Genomic DNA, 19,506 nt, shown 5'->3' on the forward strand with positions numbered 1-19,506 from the left:
GTGGCAGGCCATCGGTCTACAGGCTGGTAGGTACTGGGTTCAGATCCCAGTCGAGGCATGGGATTTTTAATCCAGATACCGACTCCAAACCCTGAGTGAGTGCTCCGCAAGGCTCAATGAGTAGGTGTAAACCACTTGCACCGACCAGTGATCCATAACTGGTTCAACAAAGGCCATGGTTTGTGCTATCCTGCCTGTGGGAAGCGCAAATAAAAGATCCCTTGCTGCCTGTCGTAAAAAGAGTAGCCTATGTGGCGACAGCAGGTTTCCTCTAAAACACAGTGTCAGAATGACCATATGTTTGACGTCCAATAGCCGATGATAAGATAAAAAATCAATGTGCTCCAGTGGCGTCGTTAAATAAAACAAACTCAATTGTAACTTTATCCAAATGTGTTACGAGGTTGTAGATTAACTAAACTTAGTGTTAATGTTCACGAGTTGAAACTAGGGTCTGTCCCTTTAAAAGATTAATCACATCTCAAGATTACTATTAGATTAAATGGTCTGTCCTGCGTTTGCTGGCTTTATAAGATGTTTCCTAGTAGTAAGGTGGGTTTTTTTAAACTACTATAATTACACTTTAAATAAATGTTAATGTTTAAATCGCCATTTATTGGTCAATTAATTCCAATTTATTTCTGATCGACTTAATGTTTGTAGTAGCTTAAACTTCTTTTTATTTTACGAAAATCTAGGTTGGACTACTACACACACTACACACATTAGGATAACTAGAAACACCACACTGAATATATATATATATATATATATATATATATATATATATATATATATATATATATATATATATATGAAAAAAATGTCATCCATACTAGACTCTATTTCAATTATAAATAGTAAGAGACAAAGCAAAAACTTGAAACAGATACTGACAAAAGCACGATTTGAATCTACAACAGTAGAACATAAATGCAGTGTCAAAAAGTGTAACCGAAGTAACTGTGGTACATGCCAACATATTTTAGAAGGCACACATATAGAATTCAACCACAAAGGTTTATTTTGGGTACACAGGGATATTGATTGTTCCGTTAACAATGTTATTTATGTAATTACATGCCAAGGTTGCAAAGAACAATACATTGGTCATACCAATCAGCTGAGAGCCAGAGTACGCGTACACAAACAGCAAATAAAACAACCTGAAACAAGATGCATACCCTTGAGTTCACATTTAAATACATGTGCGGCACAAAAAGATATTAAATTCACCATTTTCCCATTTTATCACATAGATACCAATGATGAAATGAAAAGAAAGACAAAGGAAATGTGTTTTATTAGAAAGTTTTGTCCACTTCTTAATGCTCTTCGTTAGATAATGACGTAATTAAATCAATCCCCTTCTACTACAGTAACGTCATAATATGTATGACGTCATATGTAGCAGTTATTTAGCAGATCCTTTCTGAAGATAACATTGAAACATGTAAAAGGATCATTATTTCTTTAAATTATTTTTTAAAAATACATATATACTGTACACTTGTTTTCTTTTATCATTTTTATTTATATATATATATATATATATATATGTATATATATATATATATATATATATATATATATATACATATATATATCAGAGATGGGGCGATTACATGACGAAATTAATCGATTATGATTACGATTACTTAAGAATGTCACGATTACGATTACGATTACAAGAAAATTGAAAGTAATCGATTACGTTTGCGATTACACTGTCCAGGAAGCATGATTACAATCATGATTACATTTCAACAAATATGCACTCGTAGTGAAATAAAGTCGGCAACATGAAATTGTTCATTTTATTTATATACAAACACCGATATTCTAAAGAAGAAAATATATACATTATCTTTGTAATAGTAATCTTTAAAAAGGCTCTACAAGTCAGGTAGATCTTACAATAGCAAAAAAATAGACTATGTCTAGTGTATAATTTGTGCTGTGCGTAGTACTATTAAATAGCATACTAGTATATATATATATATAAATATAAGGAATGATAAATAATTCTCGAAGAAACCTTTTTGTCTTCTTACCCTAAAAAATATTATAAAGAGTCATGGGCGTACATAGGATTTTGAAAAGGGGGGTTCTAAAATAGATTGCAGAGATATTGGGCATATATTTCTATGTTGAGTAAATATAATAATGTCAGGGATTTTGAAAAGGGGGGTTCTAAAATAGATTGCAGAGATATTGGGCATATATTTCTATGTTGAGTAAATATAATAATGTCAGGGATTTTGAAAAGGGGGGTTCCAAAATAGATTGCAGAGATATTGGGCATATATTTCTATGTTGAGTAAATATAATAATGTCAGGGATTTTGAAAAGGGGGGTTCTAAAATAGATTGCAGAGATATTGGGCATATATTTCTATGTTGAGTAAATATAATAATGTCAGGGATTTTGAAAAGGGGGGTTCCAAAATAGATTGCAGAGATATTGGGCATATATTTCTATGCTGAGTAAATATAATAATGTCAGATATCAATGTCAGATATATTAAATTATAAAAAAAGCGATTTCGGGGGGGGGGGGGGGTGTTCGGTCGAACCCATCGACCCCCCCCCCCATGTACGCCCATGAGAGTTACACGTATTTACAGTTTTAAGAGGTTAAAAATAAAACCTTTTTTTACGTTCAGTATTAGACTTTAATACACACAAGTGGAACGTTTTAGATATTCTACATAAATATTGTAGTCAAACAAATGATTAATAAATCGAGAAAAGAAAAAATAAGGAGAAAATAGTTGGATTACATGATACGATATAACAATAGGTTACAATATAAGGATCGGTTAGTACAGATAAAATAAAATTTAATCTATGTATATTTAAAAGATCACAACTAAAACAGTATAAAAATGTACCCCAAAATACAAACTTACCTAAATTAGTCTGATCGTTGTATTTTATAAGTAGATCTGAATTATATCAATATATTACTAATTAACCATCATTCGTATTAAAGGGACATTCCTGAGTTTGCTGCAATTTTAAAGATGTTATCGACTAGCAGAGACTTTTTAACGATTGTAATTACATATCAAATATATTTGTCTGCATAAAATATTAGTGTTTGTAAATAATAAAACGTGTTTCTGATCGTTCTAATAATTATAGTAGGTTAAACTTCATTTTATTTCCTAAAATACGTTTTCGTACGTACGAAATTATTTGAAGACAAAATCCAGTTTGGGCTTCTTAGAAATATCAAGACGACCAGAAACACTGAATATACAGACACTAATATTCTAAACAAGAAAATATATTTAATATGTAAGTTTAATCGTAGAAATATTTTATTAGTCGGAAACATCTTACAAACATCTTAAAAACTCAGGAATGTCCCTTTAATATTGAAAACATTGTTTTAGCCAGTTTTAGTGTAAACCAAAATATACAAACTTGAAATAAAATAAATATGAAATGGTAGAGATACTTGTGTTCATGTTCACGAACCTTTAGATAAATATTTTTCATACATCAGCTATATTCTAAGGTGTTAAAGGGACATACTCTAGTTTCGAGCTGTGAAAATTAACGCTAAGTTTAGTTAATCTACAAACCCGTAACACATTTGGATAAAGTTACAATTGAGTGAAACAAGAGTCTGTGACTTTAAAATGGTGAAATACCCTCCAACGCACGTGCGTTTTTAAAAATATGAGAAATGCATTTTGTTGATATTAGAAACACCAGGATGACCAATAACACTTCGAGTGTACGGAAATAGATAATCTAAACAATAAAATGTAAGTAAAGTACAATTTCAGTTATCAAAAACGGCTCTAATGGTAAAAAATATGCCTTAGTGTTTAAAAATTAGGGTTGTCCCTTTAAAGCACCCTAATACTAATAATATAATAAAAATAAATGGAAATAGATATTAATTAGGGGGCGGGACGTAGCCCACTAGTAAAACGCTAGCTTGATGCGCTTTCGGTTTGGGGTCGATCCCCGTTAGGGGGCCCATTGGGCTATTTCTCGTTCCAGCCAGTGCACCACGACTGGTATATCAAAGGCCGTGGTATCTGCTGTCCTGCCTGTGGGATGGTGCATATAAAAGATCCGTTGCTACTAATCGAAAAATGTAGCGGGTTTCCTCTCTAAGACTATTATGTAAAAAAATTACCAAATGTTTGACATCCAATAGCCGATGATTAATAAATTAATGTGCTCTAGAGGCAGGGCTGTAACTAGCGGAGGGGGAGTGTGGTCCAGAACAAAATCCGGAAAAAATTATAGAAACTTAATTTTTTTTATCTTCTTAACCGTAGTTTTAGACTATTAACTACTCAGTTGTCCCCCCACCCACCCACCCCCCACCCCCCCAACGAAAAATCCTAGCTACGGTCATGAGTGGTGTCGTTAAACAAAACAAACTTTAGATATTAATTATAAAACAATAATCGACTAGTATTAACGATAATGGCATATTAATGGTAATTACTTTTATAAACATATAAACTCTTATTAATATGCATATTGTTTACATAACAACTTCATTAGCGTGCTTTGATAAACACAGTACCAGTAAACATGTCATGTACACGGTATTATAATGGATATATTAAGTTTTCAGATAGTTTTGCAACCTAGGATGCACGTTAACTATTTGAAATGGTTTGACCATATATGCGCACACTTATATTAATACTATGGTATATTCTAACACAGATAATATGGTTATTATCTCGTAAATACAAATGTTTGTTCAGCTATTTTGAAATCCATTTAAACTGCGACTTCACATTATACAATAAGTAATATAATGAAAATATCATACACAACATATTAAAATACACCTGTGACGTCACAGTATTGTCTCCACGCTCCATTATTTTTCGGTAATGGAGAGATGAAACCCTACTTAATTAACCCACCAAAATCACTAGTGTTAAACTCCATACTAACATATATTGGCATAAAGTTCTTTTTTAGTGGTGTATTTTAAGTAAGGGAATATCCTCGTAACTCTCAGTTCCAGAAAAAGCGGGCATCGTCTCCATTGTTTTTCAGGAATGGAGAGTTACTCGGACATTCCCCTATACATATTCCTCAAATGATGTAAACGTTTGATAAATACGAAGAAAATACCTGTAATCAACCTAAAAGGTATCCCATATTCCCCCCAGCAGCTATTCGGCGTCCTGTTAGAAGAAGTAACAATAAGGAGACTGCCGGGTTCTCTTTATTAAGACAACACCAATATATGTGTATTTCACCATATAAAATCTAAATTAGCTGACACCCGAGTAAATAAACATATCACCAACATAAAGCAATAGGCGCAATAAAAGAGTATAAATGATTTAGCCGATGCTTGCATGCGGCCCGTGATTTACAAGGCAATGAACAGTAAATGTAACACGGCGTTGTAAAATACGGCTTTATACCACCCCACACGCCATAATGCACAGCGTATGGCTTCATTTACTTGGCTCAACAAAGTCGTTTGCGCTCCAAACAAGCATGTAACGATGTCTAAGGGATGACAGAGACTCATGAAGCACCATCAGAGACAGTGGTGACACCAGGTGTTAAAAGAGGTTAGATGTATCGAATCCTGCAAAAATAAGGATGGACGTATGCTGATACACCTTTTTACTTATTGCGCGTACACAAATCTATGTACGTGTGTATTGTGTATTGTGTGTTGTGTGTGCTTGTTCGTGCATTTGTATAGTGTTTATTGTGTTTTGAGTGTGTTGTATTTTTGTGTATTTGCGTGTACGTGTATTTGTGTGTGTATTGTGTGTAAATTGTGTATATATTGTGTGTATGATTATACTTGGGCGCGCGTATGTATTTGTTTTCCGGCATGTGTGTGTGTGTGTGTGTGTGTGTGTGTGTGTGTATTTTCGTGTGTCAGTGTGTGTGTGTTTGTCAGTGTGTGTGTGTATGTCAGTGTGTGTGTGTGTGTGTGTATTTTCGTTTGTCAGTGTGTGTGTGTGTGTGTGTGTATTTTCGTTTGTCAGTGTGTGTGTGTGTGTGTGTGTGTGTGTGTGTGTGTGTGTGTGTTGTGTTGTTTGTGTATCATGTTTCGATATAAATGTGTTGGACATTGTTTTAATATTGTTTTCAGGTACACTTCGTTTGTACTAACTTGACACGACATTAAAATCCCATAATATTTAATATGACCAAAATAATTTGGGAGCCCCCAAACGTCCCCATCTCCCACCCCGAAACCAAAAAAAAAAAAAATAAAATAAAACCAACAAACCAGAAAAAAACAAACAAAAAAAAACATTACAAAAAACCCAACAAACAATAACCCAACAACCCCCCAAAACAACAACACAACAACAACAACAACAAAAACCCCAAACAAAACACCGTAATTTTTTTTTAGAACTAAGCACCATTTGAGGTTAGAAAACTAATCATGATTAAACTGCTCAAGTGTCGGTCATCACACACATATATCACAGCCATCGACTGTTAGCTGGTCTCACACAACAGTTAGTTCTTACAGCAGACTGAAAACGACTCTATGATGATTTACTGTGCACCACCACGTTGTAAATAACCTTCAGTGGCATCAAAGGTATAAGGCATACAACGTGTGGTCACTATGATGTCAAAGCCTCATAGGGGCGAGACGAAGCTTAATTGTAAAGTGCTCGCCTGAGGCACGGTCGATCTAGGATCAATTCCTGTCTGTGTGTCCATTTGGGCTATTTCTTGGTTCAACCAGTACAACGCGATTTGTATATCAAAGGCCGTTATATGTGCTATCCTGTCTGTGGGATAGTGCATATAAAAAATCCTTTGCTACTAATGGAAAAATGTAGCAGGTTTCCTCTCTAAGACTAAAAATGTTGAAATTACGAATTTGTTTACATCCAATCTGAACGTTAAAACCGTAATACATGATCAGGGCCATATCTCTGTACAAATGCAGAGTTGAATGGATATTTGGAAAAATTGTGGTTGATTCCATGAATTATCTCTATCTAGTGCCTCATCTATAGGAGGACAGCCACTCCCGAGGAGATCCTCCACCGAAGATTCCATCTCTCTTGCACCGTCAACAAGAAGACTGCCACTCAAATACTAGTTTTTCGAAATCAAAACTAGCACCGGACAGAGATCATTGGAATAAGTACAGGTGTTCGCGAAAGATGAGTATATCCCCAACAACAATTACAACAAAAACACGTTTAACCTTTTCGTTTTCTAAACAGAAGCCTTGCTGCTAACCAGGGGCCTAATTCACAAAACTCTAGCAATTTTGCGATCTCGCAGTGCAATGCTAAAAGACTTGCAAAGAGAATGCTTTGTTGTCTAACAGAGCCTAAGAGACCTTTGTGAATTAGGCCCCAGGAAAGAAATAAATGTTTTATTTAACGAGGCACTCAACATATTTTAACTACGTTTATATAGCGTCAAACATATGGTTAAGGATCGCAGAGAAAAAATAAGAGAGAAAACCTTCTGTCGCCACTGCATGAGTTACTATTTTTAATTAGATGCTAGGGATCTTTTATATGCAGCATCTCTCAGATAGGATAGTACATGCAAACACTTCTGTTAGACCAGGTGTGGAACACTGGCTGGGGCGACAACTAGCCGAGTCAGGGGTAGCAAAATGTGATGACATCTATAATATCTCTGTGTCATTTTATAAATCAGATATCGTATATCTCAGATGTGGATGACATCTAATGTCATTTTATTAAGAAATGTGCTATAGTGTAATGTTTAACACTCATTAAGTAAAACAGAGTAGGCCTACCATACATAAAACAATTAACTATTCCTTGTAGTGGTTGGTATTGAGTTTTGAATTTTAACTGTAGAATAAAAAAATTAAATCATTGTATTATTACAAATAATGCACTGCAAATATTACTATGATTTATTTAACAATAGAAATTGATAATTATATGTAATGGGTTTTAATATATATATTACAATGAAGGAAGGAAATGTTTTATTTAACGACGCACTCAACTTATTTTATTTACGATATATGGCGTCAGATATTACGATGACGACAGGAATAAAAAGATTAAGAACGAAGGGAAATAACTCTCATTCTATAACTCACAAAATATCGACTTTCGAAGGGTTTTTTTTTTAAAGAAAATATTCCAGTATTTTATTAAAAACATTTTTTATTAGATGTCACAGCTGCTATTTTGTAACAAGCTGTTATTTAAATAAGTTAAAATAAATAACATTAATAACTGTTACTTCGGAGTACATGTTCTTTACAAAAAATAAAACAAAAAACCGCTCTACATCAACATGTACAAAATCCCTAAGAAGACTAAGTCATCGTTAGTTTTCAGTGCCTTTCCATAGGCTAGCGCATGACTTCTACATTAACTTATTCTAAAGTTTGTTTTGTTTAACGACATCACTAGAGCACATTCATTACTTAATCATCGGCTGTTATATGACAAACATTTGATAACTTTGATATATAGTCTTATAGGTTTTAACGTGCACATTCAGAACACGCTGTTGTAGCACACAAGTCATGGGCGCAAGTGTCGACTTCCGCCGACTCCTCCGTCCAGGACAGGATTTTTTAGTTTTTTTTGTTTTACATTAGTAGCAAGGTATCTTTTATATGTACCATACGAGATAGCATATACCACGGCCATTGATAGACCAGTCGTGATGCACTGGCTGGAACGAGAAATAGCTCAATGGGCCCACCGAAGGGGATCGACCCTGGACCGACCGCGCATCAGGCGAGCTAATCTATTTTATACGAGCATATTCTCACATATAAACAGATATTTTTCGTGCTGGGGTGTGGTTAAACATTCATTCATTCATTTAACTAAAAATAAATAATCTTACAATGTCTAATATTATCCAGCAAAAATGAAAAAAAACAAAGATAATAAAACAAGTTTGTTTTGTTTAACGACACCACTAGAGCACATTGATCAATTAATCATCGGTTATTGGTTGTCAAACATTTTGTAATTTTGACATATAGTCTTAGAGAGGAAACCCACTACATTTTTTCCATTAGTAGCAAGGGATCTTTTATATGCACCATACCTCAGACAGGATAGCACATACCACGGCCTTTGGTATACCAGTCGTGGTGCACTGGATGGAACGAGAAATAACCCAATTGGTCCACCGACGGGGATCAATCCCAAACCGACCGCGCATCAGGCGAGCGCTTTACCACTGGACTACATCCCGGCCCCAAAGAGAATAAAAGACAAAGAGAAAACCCAAACAATTATAAGTATACGGAGATATATAATATTTTAAAGTAAGCTTTGATAAAAAAAAATTGACAGAAATATTATAAAGTGCAACTTGTTGTGGTTCATATTTAGCAGATCATTATAAAAGATATAACCCAATGAAGAAAAATAAATCATTAGGCCTACAGACACAAATGTAATTGTAAGACTGAGTCATTGCAAAAAAACGTACCCCAAAAACATTTCTTATATTCTTTTGCATTTTTTAAAGGCACTTCTAAATTCCGGAGGGGGAGTGGGTGGGGCTTAAGTACCCATAGACCCTTCCCCTAGACCCGAGCCTGATTCCCGTTCCATCCAATGGTCCATAGTTGATACTATTATAGTCGAATGTTATTTTTTTAATGGGGCTTGACATGTTCGCAATTGTTACTATACACCCTGACAAAAGTAATAAAGAAACAAGCCGATAAGAACAGGGATGGGGTGGGGAGGCAGGAGGGAGAAGGGGGAGGGCTTTGCCTCCCCCTTTTGATGACAAAAATATACTTAGGTGTACTTCTAATTAGCGGCCTCGCTGGTGTAGTGGATACGCCATAGGTCATAAATCGGGTGGGTACTGAGTTCGCCCCCAGGTACCGGCTTTCACCCAGAGCAAACTTTAACGGCTTAAAAGGGCGGTGTTGCCACTACATCAACTAACCAGAAAGCCTTGTCTTTGACAGACAGCCCAGACAGCCCAGACAGCTGAAGAATATGCTCAAGGTTTGTTTGTTGTTTGTTTGTTTGGTGTGTGTGTGTTTTTTTTGGGGGGGGGGGGACTAAGGGGAAAAGGGCACATATTAAACGGGGGGGGGCGGACTAAGGGGAAAAGGGCATATATTAAACAACTCCTGAAAAGGGCAATCCAATGAAAAGAAAAGCAAAAAAAGAGCCACTTAAATATATTTAGGGGGGGATGGGTCCTATGGTTTCCCCTGGAACCGCCTTTGAATAAGACATTACAGGCCCCTAGGATAATGGAAAAGGCTAAAATGTACCTTTTTTTTTGTCCTACTCTATAAAAATAAAGATAAAAGTATAGACTGTTCCTCTTTCACCAGAGTCTGTGACCCTCCACTAAATATTGAAGCCTTCCTCCAAATATCGTTCCTATGAGCCTAGTTATAAGCTATTTAAACATGACTTGTTTCCTGAAATATATACACAGGTGTTAATTTTCAGGTCACGCAGAATGGTTTTAATTAAAGGGACAAACCCTAGTTTTTAAAAACATAATTTTCACCTAGACTCTAGTTTCAACCAGTAACAATGGACACTAATTTACAAACCTATAACAAATTTGGATACAACAGAGTAAAACAAGAGTCTGTGACGTTCAAATACCCTTTAAAATAGATTAAAACGCGACTCCATAACAGTTACTTCTCAGACGCACGTGCATTTTTAAAAATAAGAAAAATGCATTTTGTGGTATGAGAAACACCAGGATAGCCAAAAACAATTCGGGCGTATTGAAACGAATAATCTAAACAATAAAATATAAGTAATGTTTGATTTCAGTGATCATAAACGGCTATAATAGTGAAAAATATGCCTTAGTGTTTCAAAACTAGAGAACATTCCTTTAAAATTTAGAGCTGGTAACCTCCCTTTGTTAATTGAAACGGGAAGATATAACAAAGAATAGTGTTTATTTTGCACAAATTGTGTTGAAGACGATTTGTCCTTTGTGTTGTCCAAGGCCCCGTTTTACGAAGCGATCTTAGCGCTAAGGTCACCTAAGTGTGTATCTACCTAATGCACTAAAAGTGATCTTAGCGCTAAGATCGCATCGTAAACCGGGGCCTGTCCTTTATATGAAGACCGTAGCGCATTGTTTTTTTAATGCACACATGTTTACTTCTTGTGAACATTATATGACACTCTCATCAAATTAAAAATAATGAATGAGGACAGTCAGTGTTTAGTTGCCAATAACCTCCTGTAACATGTTTTCGCCTAGTAGAGCATTTTAACGATTACTATTACATAATTTATGCATTTTCTTGTGTAGAATGTCTGTCTATGTATATATTCAATGGACTGAATTTACGAACGCATGTGTTTAAGCATTGTACATGTATGTGTGGGATAGTGCATATAACAGAGCCCTTGCTGCTAATCAAAAAAGAGAAACCTATGAAGTGGCGACAGCGGGTTTCCTCTCTCAATATCTGTGTGGTCCTTAACCATATGTCTGACGCCATATAATCGTTAAATAAAACATTTCCTTCCTTGTACATGTATGTAGTTACATGCGTGTACGGCATAAACAGGCTTCGTAATGTGTTTCTGGTCGTCTGAATGTTTGTACCAGTCCGAATTAGATATTTTCTTCCAATAATTTCGTACGTAGGTTAAAATATATAAACTAGATATAAAGGGACGTTTTAAGCTACTTCAAAGGGCAAGCTCATTTTTGCCCGAATTAAAAGATAATGCCCCAATCTGGATAACAACAGTTCTTCATATTTGCATTACTGCCGAGCAGGTGCTCATTTGACAAAACATCGTAATTTTACCTCTGCGACCAGCAGCTATACCGGCCATACGTTCGCACGTTTTCGGCATCTATTACACACAGAAAATTACATCAATACACGAGATGGAGCATTTTAAGGACAAACGAAATTGAAATATGTATATTTTAAACTGTATTTGTTTAACTATTAGTAATAATACGAATTGTGCTTTAGTCGTAAATTTACGTTAATGTGCAACACTAGGCTTACGATGTTTTGTGAAATTGGGCCCAGCTAAATAGGGTTGCAAACGATTCACTGTGTATTTTTACAATTGCTATTGTGGGTAGAATGATGGAAATACATGGTGAATAGGTTTAAGGCTGGCTCATTTTGCCCGAATATCTCTATCGTTTTTGCCCGAATTTGAGGATTTGCTCCAACACTGGGAGGGGGGTAGGGTGTGTGTGTGTGTGTGTGTCCCATGCACCACCCCCGTCTCGAATGCTTATATCGTCATCATCATATAATGTCGAGGTCTAGCATATCGATATGACAACAGTAGTCATAGGACGCGTGGGGCCCAGGGCCCCGTTCCACGAAGCGATCTTAGCATTATTATCGCCGTAAATACCTACCATCGCGACCTTAAGTTTTGTCTACGATCGCCAGCCCGTTCCACGACGCGGCGTAGTTTACTATCGTCGTAAATTACTGTGAAAATTTACAATAGGTACGAGGCAGTTGTAAGCCACTGACGTAGATGTCAAATGGCAGTTAGATGATGATTTGATAATTTTCTAAGAAGGATACTAACTTATTGTCTAAAAATAGATCTAATACATACATTTGAGGATTTGCTCCAACACTGGGGGGGGGGGGTGGGGGGGGGGGGGGGGGGGGGGGGTCCTTTTATGAAACGTGGTGTTCCATGAAAAACATTCTTGGCCATACGACCTCAACACGAAAATACGGGAGATAACCCTCATGTCTTATGCATTCGGCAATTTTTACTTACTACATAAACTGACAAAGTTACTTCATGGATGTCCAATACCAATGAATACATCCAAGATGTTCCGTAAAGTCGGTAACCAATTTACTATTTAACTAATTTGCAAAGAATATATTAATCATTAAAGGGGCACTTACGACTACTGTAAGGTTGCTTTGTGGAACGGCTGTAAAGTTTACGGTGCCAGTTGTAAAATTCACCTTAAGTCACTACAATTAACCTTAGCTACAATTCTTTCGTGGAACGGGGCCCAGGTGGATATTTCCTCCCCCACTCTGAAGATAATACACACCCCCATCCCATTCGAAGACAAATTAATATATTACTGACTTCTCCAGTTTCTGGCATCTTCCAGCACCTATTGTATAAACACGCTATCTTTTTAATATAATATATGTCTCTTTAAAGTAAAAAAGGAGAACATTTTCTTGCAGCCGGGAAGGTTTCAACCTCAAAAACCACCCTCTACACACGCGTGAGTAGACATACATTTTAATTTACAGAATATAAATAATTTGAACCTTGTTCAGTGACACCATAACCAGGATAGACGAGAGAGAGAGAGAGAGAGAGAGAGAGAGAGAGAGAGAGAGAGAGAGAGAGAGAGAGAGAGAGAGAGAGAGAGATGGTTTTCTTTCTTAATATTTCCTTATTTCAACTGTGTAATGTACACAACAAAGAAAGTTTTATTTTAAAATTTTATTTATTTGTAAAAGACACACAAAATACATCGGTTTTACCGCTGTGGTATAACAAGATTTGACAAAAGTCACAACTAGCGTAATAAATATGTACAACTCCGCTGGGCAGAGTATTCGTGCGCAAAATACGTGATAGGGAAGGCACTTAGTTGTTTTGGAACACTTTATGAAAATCTCCCACAATTATACCATCACATTTGTCCGTAGATCTAGAGTCTTTATTTCACATAATATCAAAACAATGATAACCACAAACCATAAACTATGTTTGAGTTAATCAGATAAGGCACATCCAGGTTATTAATAGAGTAATAACATACGTTTTAGGGCCGAACCCAGCCTAGAATAACTTAGGATGGGGGATAAAACAAACCCACACACACCCAGAACACAGTACAATAATAGATAGCATCAGTGTTCTCTAGCCCTTTCCTGTTTATGGTTGGGTCAGAGCCTAATCTTAAAAAACTGTCAATTTCGAAATTTCAGATGACAAAATAATCGTTAAGTACCGTGTCTAATATATACTCTTCAAAAAAAAAAAGGGAAAATTGTAAGGTATATTAGCTGTGAGGAATGGTTATATGATAATAGTGAATTAATTGGGCAAACATTACAATCAGTAGTTCAGTATTACAGTAGGTTTTATGACCACCAAAGATCTTGAAGGACGATTGGGGTCAGAAGTGAAATTTGAAAGTTGACGTTTTTTTTATCAGTAAATCGCAAATTCAAACAATAAAAATTACTAAAAGCAACACAATAACAACTGTATGATCAACAGAATGAAAAACATTGACAGAAATAATGTGCCACAGTGATTAATCGACCTTCCTGGAAATTGTCAAAATCGAGAATGACACCACACGCACGTGTACTGTGCAAACTGCGTGATGCATGTGCAAACTATGGAATGTGTTTCGGTGTGTTCATAAACAGACCTGAACGTTCTTTACTAGGATGTCTGTGGTCAAAACGTATGTTTTAATATTTCAGGTTCCCCTACTTTTTTTGAAGAGTATATATATATATATATATATATATATATAATTTCTTAAATCTGATACCAGACACATTTAGTTTTAATATCTTGGATATAACATTAAACTTCTATGTTTCTAGCTCATCCAAACAAAAGAAAAGAAAAACACGACATCACTATCCGCAACACAGAATCAAACGGTTTCGGATATGGGTGTCGGGTTTCTTCTTGTAGCGTTTGTACTAGCAAATTATTAACGTGTTAGTTTAATGCTATGAATAAACATCAAACGGTCTGTCGCCTCAGATTTCGGATACAATTTATGTTTATCAAAAATTGGCAATACATTACACTAAATTACAACATAACAACAGGGCAGGGCTAGAATGCACTCGAGCTAAATAAAATGAGGTCTTGTCTGGCTACACAAAACTGACCCTTTTAATAAACTTTCTCCTGTTCTCATGCTTACATGCACCATATTTATTAAAGTATTTTTCAATGTGTATGGAATACTGTGACATTTATGATATTAAATCTCATAGTAAACAAATAAACACTATGTGTCAGTGAGTGTTTTTTGTCTTCAAATAGTGGGAAAGCAATACAACAAAAATCAAACTTGCATACACGTGATTGTCATGTAAAAATTGCACACGTAAAATATGAGGTATATATAGTCTTTTAAGCATTATTATGCACCACTCATTGTAAACAAATATAAGCATAGCTTAAACAAGACTCCGTCTTCACCACAGTTTACCGGGTTTACACGTAACTTAATTTCAGTTCAAATAATATGCTAAAAAAAAACAACCAGTCTGCGCACAGCTGATTTGATTCTACGCATGTCCGTCATCTGATTGACAGGGCGACGTAGGTCTGGATATGCAAATGTTCTTGACGGGTATAGATATGCAAATGTCCTTCGCGGGTCTAGATACGCAAATGTGGTCCTCGCTTTCGTCCGACTCCTCCCTTTCGTCGCTGACGTCATCGCCATGATCGTGATGGAAGTCCAAGTTTTTCTTGGAACTGCACGTGCGCAGACAGCGACAATGCGCGTCACGTGGTTCCCCAGTGCCTTCCTTCTTGTGCTTGACCCTCCGGTTCTGGAACCAGATTTTCACCTGTTTTTCGGAGAGGTTTAGGTACGTGGCGATCTCAATGCGCCTCAGTCTCGACAGGTACATGTTGGCGGCAAACTCTCGCTCCAGCTCGAGAAGTTGGGTGCTCGTGAACGCGGTCCGGATTCTCTTACTGCTGGGTAAATCGTCCGACGGTCCGTTCACATCTGGGGGAAACAAAGTCAGAATTGTTTTATAAATCTTAAGTTAAATCTAACCAATCAACCTACCAAGTAACTAATTAAACTAATTAGATAACTAACTAAACTAACTAACTAACTAACTAACTAACTAACTAACTAACTAACTAACTAACTAACTAACTAACTAACTAACTAACTAATGAATAAAACAAAAATACAAAATAAAATTAAACAATATACATATAAGAATAATAAAATAAAAATATAGAGGAAATAAAACGACCTAAAAAAAACCCCACACAAACAAACCCAAAATGTAACAAATCAACAGCAACAACAACAAAAAAAGAAAAAAAAAAGATAAAAGAAAGAAATCCAAACGAACAAACCCAAATGGACAAAAAGAAAATATGAAAAAAAAAACCCTCCCCCCCCCCCCCCCCCCCCCCCCCCCCCCCCCCCCCCCCCCCCCCCCCCCCCCCCCCCACCCCCCCCCCTCCCGATAAAATAAAAAAAGAAAGAAAGAAAAAAAGAAAGAAATGAAAGACGGCTAGCCATGGATTATCTATGTTTTGTCGAATTCAATGCAACATTTTCTTTTGTCGTAAAAATATTTTTCACTTTTGTTTCATTAATTCCCTTCATGGTTATTTTTCTATTCTGAAATGTTTATTTGTAAAACAAATGTTTATAAATCTGATTATAATAACCTAATTATACAATGAAAACTGGAAAACTGTATACAATTACAGTTGTATAATACTAAAATTATACTTTTTAAAATTAATTTATTCTACAACATCACGAAGCTTTAAAATAACAAATAAATTCCTAAAAAATAAACGATAATAGAAAATGAAAATAGATAAATAAAAACAAAGCTTAATAACGAAGTGTTTTCTCAGTTATTTTGTACGATAAATTCAACAAAACTTCAACTTTAAACATGTAAATAACAACGATATTATGTACTACTACTATTAGTGCTTTTTAATTATCATTACTCTATTACCAAGTTAATTAATACACCTGCTGCTACCACTACCACCACCACTACTACTACTACTGCTGCTGCTACTACTACTACTACTATTACCATTACTATTACTACTGCTGCTGCTGCTACTACTATTACTACTAGCCTACTATTACTACTGCTGCTGCTACTACTACTACCATTACTACTACCGCTGCTACTACTACTTATGTTGCTGCTACTACTATTGCTGCTACTTCTACTACTACTACCACCGCTACTACAACTTCTGCTACTTCCACTACTACTACTGCTTGCTACTACTACTACCTTTACTACTACTACTTTTACTACTACTACTACTACTACTACTTTTACTACTACTACTACTACCACTACTACAATTACTACTACTCCTACTACTACTACTGCTACTTCTACTACTACTGCTTGCTACTACTACTACTACCTTTACTACTACTACTACTTTTACTACTACTACTACTACTACTACTACTTTTACTACTACTACTACTACTACTTTTACTACTACTACTACTACTACTACTACTTTTACTACTACTACTACTACTACTACTTTTACTACTACTACTACTACTACTACTACTACTACTACTTTTACTACTACTACTACTTTTACTACTACTACTACTACTACTACTACTTTTACTACTTTTACTACTTTTACTACTACTACTACTACTACTACTTTTACTACTACTACTACTTTTACTACTACTACTACTTTTATTACTACTACTTTAATACTGCTACTTTTACTACTACTACCACTACTACAATTACTACTACTCCTACTACTACTACTCCTACTTCTACTACTACCACAACTAAGCATTAATAGAACATTAACGATAACAAAATATATTCTTAATCACAGACAAATATAAACCCCTCCTTGTCACTAAGAGATTCATCCTGGCAGCGAACATCTTCCTGTGATATCATTACAAGAAGGAACATATATGGAGACCAGGAATCCCTCCGTGTCACTGTGAGATTCGTCCTGGCAGCAAACATCTCCCTGTGATATCATTACAAGAAGGAACATATATGGAGACCAGGAATCCCTCCGTGTCACTGTGAGATTCATCCTGGCAGCAAACATCTCCCTGTGATATCATTACAAGAAGGAACATATATGGAGACCAGGAATCCCTTCGTGTCACTGTGAGATTCATCCTGGCAGCAAACACCTCCCTGTGATATCATTACAAGAAGGAACATATATGGAGACCAGGAATCCCTCCGTGTCACTGTGAGATTCATCCTGGCAGCAAACATCTCCCTGTGATATCATTACAAGAAGGAACGATAAAAAGAAGACAGACAAATATTTTGACTTCAAACAACAATAAAATCACAACTTGTGAGTACTAACCACTATTTGTCGTACACCTCGTCCGAATGGGCGAGTATCTCTCGTAGTGCTGCGAGTTCCCCCTGGGGAGGGGTGGCGAGTGGCTGTATGACGTCATCAGATCCATGTGATGAGGGAAGTGGTGGGTGAACGCCGACGATAATCCGCCCATGATGGTCTTCGTACCCGGCAACAACGTCGGCGAATGTTTGATGTGCGTCGTCGACGTCGGAACACTGGTGGGCACGGGCGGGGGTGGGGTGTGGATACACAGAGGGCAGCACAGTCCGATCATCTCTGACGGGTGACGGGTGTAGCAGGGTATCGGGTGGGCGGCTGTGGTCGACACGAGCTGTCGGGTTAACAGCGCGTCGCTGGTTGCCATAGAAATGGTGGACGGCACGCGCACGTCCGACACCGTCTGAGCTTTAGGCACGATCAACGAATCTACCAAAAACGACCGTGACATGACGTTTCTATTTTCTTTTCTTCTTTTTTTGGTAGTTTTTTTTTCCTTCTTTTTTTTTTTCTTTTTTCCCAATCCAAAATTGCGAATATAACAATATTTGATATAAAATTCTCATAGAAACGTAGTTGTTGTTTAAAAGCGAATTGTGGGGATGAATACTGGGACGGCGCAGAACGGGGCGGATATTTATATGGCGGCGCTCCCATTGTCCCGCTCCACGTGGTCGCCGGGAACAATTACGATTCAATAATTGATCCTTAGCCATTCATAACCCCGAGATTTGATTCGCGAATATATTCATCGGGTTTTTAATGGTCATTACATGCTGTCTATCACAGCCGTATTCTCCGATGATCATTTCCCCCGACACCACACAGACCAACAGTTCGACTCGCCTCTAGAAAAAACATTTACCTTTTTTGGTTACAGAAGGCGCCTAAATGCGAAAATCGTCCACTACATTTTCGTTTGTGAGCTCGCGCGCTCCGCACGCGCCCGGCACGAGACCGTCAATAGCTGGGTCGAATATTTGTCAGAAATGTCTAAGGTTTCTTTTTGAGAGCGACTTCGATTCGTACACAATGTAGTACATATTATTTCTCATTCAAGTTAATTATAGAGAATAAAATGACACTCGGGAGGAAGTTAAGGAAAAAGAGAGGTTCACTCAAGTACTCGTATTCTGTGGTCATATTTTGAAAGAAATGCATCATAGGTTGCCGCCAGGGGGTAGTTAATGCAAAAACAGGGAGCGAGGTCGATTCAGTCAGTAGAAAAAAAATCATTCACAAAAAAACAAGAAAAAACCGAACCGAAAAAACCCAAAAAACAAGACGCCCTAAATAAAAAATAAAATAAAATAAAATAAAATATGGTAAATGTTTTGTACTCAGGGATTGAATGGGTGAGGTGGGAAGAATTATTACAAAACAGTTTGAAAAGTCAATTAAAATTAGATAACAGAATTAAAAAAACAGAA

General features: G+C 36.4%; 1 protein-coding gene across 1 annotated transcript; it reads right to left on the minus strand.

Annotated features, from left to right (window-relative positions):
* Positions 1 to 14,901: 14,901 nt before the first annotated feature.
* Positions 14,902 to 18,942, minus strand: LOC121374693 (GS homeobox 1-like). Its single transcript, XM_041501797.1, has 2 exons — positions 18,080 to 18,942; positions 14,902 to 15,707 (listed from the first exon to the last, which is right to left on the minus strand). Exons 1-2 carry the CDS (start codon positions 18,525 to 18,527, stop codon positions 15,256 to 15,258), a joined length of 900 nt encoding a protein of 299 aa, XP_041357731.1. The 5' UTR covers positions 18,528 to 18,942; the 3' UTR covers positions 14,902 to 15,255.
* Between the last annotated feature and the right edge of the window lie 564 nt (positions 18,943 to 19,506).

The sequence above is a fragment of the Gigantopelta aegis genome, chromosome 6, assembly GCF_016097555.1.
Source record: "Gigantopelta aegis isolate Gae_Host chromosome 6, Gae_host_genome, whole genome shotgun sequence".
NCBI classification, from domain to species: domain Eukaryota; kingdom Metazoa; phylum Mollusca; class Gastropoda; order Neomphalida; family Peltospiridae; genus Gigantopelta; species Gigantopelta aegis.

Bases quoted from the DNA above. Each gene is read 5' to 3' on its own strand.
- LOC121374693 (XM_041501797.1), bottom strand. From the start codon at position 18,527: ATGTCACGGTCGTTTTTGGTAGATTCGTTGATCGTGCCTAAAGCTCAG. The intron at 15,708-18,079 runs GTTAGTACTCAC...TGTTTCCCCCAG, and splicing joins GAGGTGTACGACAAATAGTG to ATGTGAACGGACCGTCGGAC.